General features: G+C 40.1%; 1 protein-coding gene across 1 annotated transcript in view; it reads right to left on the bottom strand.

Moving 5' to 3' along the window:
- Positions 1-1,532: 1,532 nt before the first annotated feature.
- The window catches only part of fer1l4 (fer-1 like family member 4), a 30,294-nt gene continuing 25,826 nt past the window's right edge, over positions 1,533-6,000 (bottom strand). Inside the window, exons 41-48 of the mRNA XM_085457342.1 lie at positions 5,482-5,636; positions 4,983-5,164; positions 4,717-4,901; positions 4,458-4,575; positions 3,459-3,582; positions 2,861-3,165; positions 2,540-2,640; positions 1,533-2,010 (exon numbers count right to left, since the gene is read on the bottom strand). Of these exons, the coding sequence (XP_085313468.1) occupies positions 1,830-2,010; positions 2,540-2,640; positions 2,861-3,165; positions 3,459-3,582; positions 4,458-4,575; positions 4,717-4,901; positions 4,983-5,164; positions 5,482-5,636 (1,351 nt within the window). The 3' untranslated portion in view covers positions 1,533-1,829. The remainder of the gene's footprint in view (positions 2,011-2,539; positions 2,641-2,860; positions 3,166-3,458; positions 3,583-4,457; positions 4,576-4,716; positions 4,902-4,982; positions 5,165-5,481; positions 5,637-6,000) is intronic.

Raw genomic sequence — 6,000 nt, 5'->3', positions numbered from 1 at the left:
CATCTCACTTCATAATTGTGTTGTTTCTCACCTTTCTACAGAATTAAAAAACTTGAATTTTCTGCTGTGATAGCTGTTAACAGGCACAATGACAGAACATAGAGAAATTACTTAAGCAGAGATCAGAAATCAGCACTGACAAATCCTTACCACGTTGTCTTAGCTGTCTATGGAGTCAAATATTTTGGAAAAATATCTGGAGAACCACGTATTAAATTCCTGAACTGCAGATTCAGCTTTTATGTTTGTTTTTTTTTTTTACCTTATTTGGGTGATCTGCCAGGAGCAAAAACAGGAAGTGGCAGATACACTTAAAAATTTATCAAAGTCAAAAGTTTACAGCGCAACCCAAATACACTAACATTCACGAAATTAACTTTCCTGTTGGTGATTTCCTTCAGCATTATTGCAGCTTTAAATCTCTTTCTTCTATTACGTTATGTAGAAGGCCTAATGTATGAGACCACTATTACATAGCATGCTGTATGTTCTGTGTATATAGGACTACATTGCATGTATTACTTGTATAGTAGATGCTGGATGCCGATGTAGCAGCAATTATACTCTGTGCCATTGTCTTTGACATAAACAGATTGCTTAATGCAGCACAGAAATAGAACCATCCGTTATGTAAGGAATCTGTTGTAGCTGACATTCAATTCAGATTGTTTTGGTGCAAATTGCTTTGTCTTTCAGTTACTGAGAAATCGTATAGCTCTGTGCTGGTGTGACGCTGATCCCACTACAATTAGCACACCAAATTTGTGCATAAAAGAAGCCAGAAAAACTGCCAAATTGAATAGAATTAAAAGCTAATTAAAGTTAATCTCCTTCACTGGGACTCTGCAGGTTTCGTTTGATCATTTGGTGGAACTTTCAGGTCTGACCTTAAACCTGTTAATTGTGACAGCAAGCAGGAGTTACATAGAAGTAAATGTAAAAGTAAAAGATCCTTGGTGTCATGAATGCGTGCTGTTATTAAATCCTTTCCTGATCAGTTTGTTGTCTCACTGAATGCATGTTCATTTTGTAAAAGAGGGTTCCTATCAGTGTCCAGCATGACAGTAATGCAGGGTATCTTTAAGGGCGGTACCACCATATGAATGACAGGTTGCTACATGCGGCTTCTATCGGTTTCTTAGTCAGGTCCATCTGCGTTCATGATCAAAGCTAAAATGACAATGGAGAAAATACTCTGATCGAGAACTTTGAAAATAGGAGTAACTTTCACTATATTTAGATTTAAGAACCCAGTGTCCAGGTGGATCTATTTGCAAAAATAACTTCTAGTATTCATAATTTATTTTAATTGGTATATAATCCCTGGAAAATAAGAACTTTTGCAGCTTTATTGGCTTCAAATATGCCCCACAGCAAGAATGGGAACTATTTCATGGAGTATGATCATTGCATCTGTCTGCAGTCTGTGATTTCACTGCTAAATGCCAGAAGGTTATGTACTTATTTGACTTACCTTCCAATTATAACACCAATATAAACCTAACTATGCATAATACACAATATTAGACGTATTACAATGAATAGAAAAGTGTTTTATTTTAACATACATACTTATTTGTTACATCGGGTTGCTGCAAGTTTTACAGTTCATAAAATACATGTAAATAAGATCAGTGTGGTTTCAAACTGAGGAAAGAGATTTAATTTCCTCTGAGGATGGATTCATCCAAACGTAAAACATCTCTTTGATTATGTAGTGCAGTCAGGATAAATACATTAAATCACCTGTTATACAGATTAGGTACATAAAAGTGAGGAATAAAAAGGACGCTGGGCCAGGTCAGGTCAACAACCAGCCATCCATTTCTTTACCCCTTGATGATGAGAGAGCTGATTTGCTGTGGCATTGTGTAGACAATGAGGACGATGAAAAGCGTGAGGATGGTGATAATAACCAGAGCAATGATATACTTCTTGTATTTCTTCCAGATGAGGAAGACGAAGGTCTTCATCGGGTTGACGAACCAGGCGAAGCTGGTGGTGGGACGACTGGAGAGACAACAGAAGACAGTTTATGTGTTCACACCTGGGCTGTGGAAGCCTACAGGCTGGGTCACACCAAATTCAAAACATCAGTGTTTTACCACAAAATAAACTTTCCCTGCTAGTGACCAGAAACGACAGGATTACAAAATTAGTACATCAAAGAAACAGATCTACAGATGGATATACTTGATAAAGCATGCTCGATATGGAGCTGCCAAGCAGGAGGAAAAGAAGAAGACTATAGAGAAGGTTCTTGGAGTAGTAAAAGAGGACATGCAGAGGATTAGCTGGAAAGAGGAAGATGCTGGAGATAGCGGGGATGGAGGCAAATGAGCTGCTGTAGCAACCACTAAAGAGATCAATCAAAAAAAAAAGAAAATGGTTTTAGTTACATTAATCAGGGAAATTTAGAGATGAAAGAAAAGGAAGTTAAAGACATTTATAAGAGAGTATTCAAGTGTATAAATATATTAACTTGAAAAAAGAAAAAAAGAAAAGAGTTGTAGTGTGCATGTGGTAGTGCACGCAGTACTTTGGTTTGTCCAGAGGCTCTGGCTCCTTGCGTGCCCGACCCACAGGGTTGGCCTCTGCCTGCTCCAATGTCACCAGCTGAAGCTCCGCCTCCACTTTTCCCTTCATAGAGACAAGTTTGTGTTAAATAAAATTCATTTTCTTCATTTGCCATTATAAACTCAAAGACCAGAAGGCCAAAAGTGGGGAAAAAAGCTTTTGCTGCTGCAAAACTCTGTTTAAATTTCTCTTCTTGTGCCAACAGACACAGATGTTCTATAATTTAATTGAATAAATATTTTACTGCTTCTTGAACTGAAGTGATTCAGATGGATTTTTGTACCATTAACAGGAAAGTGTTGCCCATGCTGTCAGTGTACTGGATGTCCTCCTCTCTCAACTGGCTCCTCTTGTCTTTGTTCTTCTTTTTCTTTTTGCGTCCCTTCTTTTTGGCTTCCTCCTTCTCCTTCTCCTCCCTCTCAAAGTCCTCGGCGGTCTTTGGACGAGTCAGGGGCCACCAGCCCTTCATCTTCTTGGCACGAAAGATCGAGAATCGAGGGCTGGCCCGATCCTTCGCCATCGAAATCGTACACTTACCGGATGACTTTGCCGGTCGCACCATGTCGCTGAGGCGCAACTCTATTGCACCTAGCAGATGAAGCATAAAAGAGGAATGACTGGGTGGAAGAGTCGGAGGTAAGGACTCTTTAATCTTGTGACACATTTTAAACAGTGGATGGAAAAATAACAGCTCAGCCGTGAGTTGAATAAAGCTGAAATAACTATTACAGAAACATAAAAACATTCATTTGTTAATTGCCAAGATTGTTACTTTAGGGCAGCTGTGGTATAAACCATACACTGGGTGGTGGTCTAATAATTCTTTTAAGGGCTATTAAGCATTTCCTAATTGACAGTGTTGATAAGCCTGTGTGCCTCACCCAGGAAGTCATTGGCAGCGATGCGATCGTAGTCCCAGACCTGCAGAGCCAGAACAGCCGGCTGACGAAACTCTGACTCCTCCAGAGAGAAGATGGACTCCTTCTTCTTGTACACCACCTCTTTCTACAGAAGGAGAAGATGCATTTTTAACAAACATGATACGTCTCCAGTCATTTTCTAGTACCTCTAGAAAACTATGTGAAATAACTAACAGATAGAAACACATATTTCATGTATTGTGACACTGTTGGTTGGTTGTTTGTTTGTTTAATTGCTGTCTTAACTATAGAGAAACTCAGTAATATTTCTGGTCAGAAGTTTACAAAAGCGATCACAAAGGCACTACCCCCTGAAATTTACATGGTAGACAGCTAAGTACATAAGGTGCAGAGTATACTACTAAGTACTGAGGCTCACTATGAGACATGCTAGCATCCACTAGAGCCACAAGAAGATCAGCATCTCCGTCTAGTAGTTTTTTCTCTTCTTTGATCTCTTTTTTTACCCTCACTCCAACTCATCGTAGCAGATGACAGCCTTCCCCTGGGATTTCTTCTTGTTAGAAGGGAGCTTTTCCTCCCCACTCTTGCCAGGTCCTTCCTCATACATTTTGGATACTTGGTGACTTTGGTTATGTCATCTTAATGGATCTTTACCGTACAAAACAAATATCCTGGCTATTTTTGTAATTTCAGGCTTTATAAATAACTGAAGTTGTACTTTAATAATTTTTTTAAACTAAAATGCCTTTTCTGGGCAGCACCAAAGGAAAGAACATAAGAGTCAAGATGATTCATCTCCAGAGAAAGAGCGCATTTACTTATGTTTACTGATTCTGAAAAAGGAGTTTTCTGCTTTTCTACTTTATGTAAAGATTCAAGGATGATATTTTTAACATTTTTATAGACTTATTAGCTATCTGGTTGTAGCCCTGGAGACATAAGAGCAAAGGCTAATTGACATTAAAAGGTCCAGACATCACCAAAATATGTGTGTACCTCAGTAGGAAGGTAGTCAAAGCGGAAAACAAATCTCCAGTTAAAGTTTCCTTCTCCAGTCAGAGAGTTGAAGTGAACATCGGTTTCCTGCTTGTCTCCTTCCAGTCCTTTTATCCAGCTGCACAGGGAATACAACACAACAATGATCCCTAAAGGCTAAGCAGGAACACAGAGGTAAGCCCATCAAGATGTAGGCATGATGACTGTGCAGACCAAGTTAGAGAGAGTGTGTGTGTGTGTGTGTGCGCGCGTGTCTAACCCTTTCACATAGATGTCAGAGGACGGGTCGCCTGTGAACGGGTTCACATCATCCAGAAACACATCATCAGTGTTCCAGATGATCACACGCAGCTCGTATTGTTCAGGTAGGCGGGGCTTTATGTCAATGGGGGGCGGAGCTGGGATGTCAGTGGGAAACATGTCCACCCACATATGAAGATAGCCCTGCAACACACACACACACAGCTGAATATACTTATTTGCACCTGTAGCAGTGTGTTGTCCTTACTGCTGTGGTATGGTTACCTGTGGCAGTCCAGGATTGTCCTGGTTCATCAGAGACCGGATTTCCACGTGCTCAGGTACCAGAGGAACAACTCCAGCAATGAATTCGTTCATTTCACCCCAGCGGTGCAGCACACTCAGGGCTGCATGCTCCTGTATCTCTGCCTCCTCCTCTGGAGACCGCTGGTTCTTCTTCAGCAGGTCTAATAACAATAACAGTGGCAGCAGCAGTGTTGTTAGAGCTGTTATTACCATTACTGTTATTAGTGTTATGAGAGCTGGAGGCTGCTGTATGAGACGAGCAGCAGAAATAAAGTATGAAAAATGATTATGGTGCAGTTTCAGAGCTGCTAGATGGAACAATATGATGTTGTACTGTATATTATGATTCATTTACAGATGTACAATTATGCACTGTTTACTTTGGCTTCAGAGTAAGCACTGCTTCACTTAGTACTAAAGTCTATTTAGATCTAGCTGAATCGCAACCTACCTGTCTCTCCTTTTCTTTCCGTCTTACCTTCAGGTATCACGTCTGGTGGTACTTTGAAAATCTTGTTGAGGACTTTGACTTCAGATGGCCTGTACTCAGGAGACGGGATGCCGTACTTCCTGCAGTGCTCATTTAAGATAGTTGACGGCTTCTTTGCATCCCGCCACATATTGTAACCATCACTGGAGTGAGAAACAGCAGAGAGACAAAGCATATATACTCACCAGCCACTTCAAGTAGACATTGCTTGTACCAGTTTTGACCCTACTGTCAGAATTATATTAACACTTTAAACCCTGAGCAAATAAAACATTGCAATAAAAAGATATATTTTTTGATTCATTAAACCCTTTGAAAAAAATTATAATTAGTGAGATTGTTGCAAAGCACCAATCACATGCGTTCCAGGGTGAATACTTTATAGCAAAGATTCAACAAGGTACTGGAATTGTTCCTAAGGGATTTTGGCCCATATTGATATGACAGTGTCACTCAGTTACTGCAGATTTGTCAGCTGCTCATCCATGATGTGAATCGTCTGTTCCA

The sequence above is a fragment of the Copadichromis virginalis genome, linkage group LG5 (assembly GCF_057382275.1).
Source record: "Copadichromis virginalis isolate Kocher_CV1m ecotype Utaka linkage group LG5, C_Virginalis_male_GT1.1, whole genome shotgun sequence".
NCBI classification, from domain to species: Eukaryota; Metazoa; Chordata; class Actinopteri; order Cichliformes; family Cichlidae; genus Copadichromis; species Copadichromis virginalis.
This window is presented reverse-complemented; position numbering and strand designations above follow the sequence as displayed.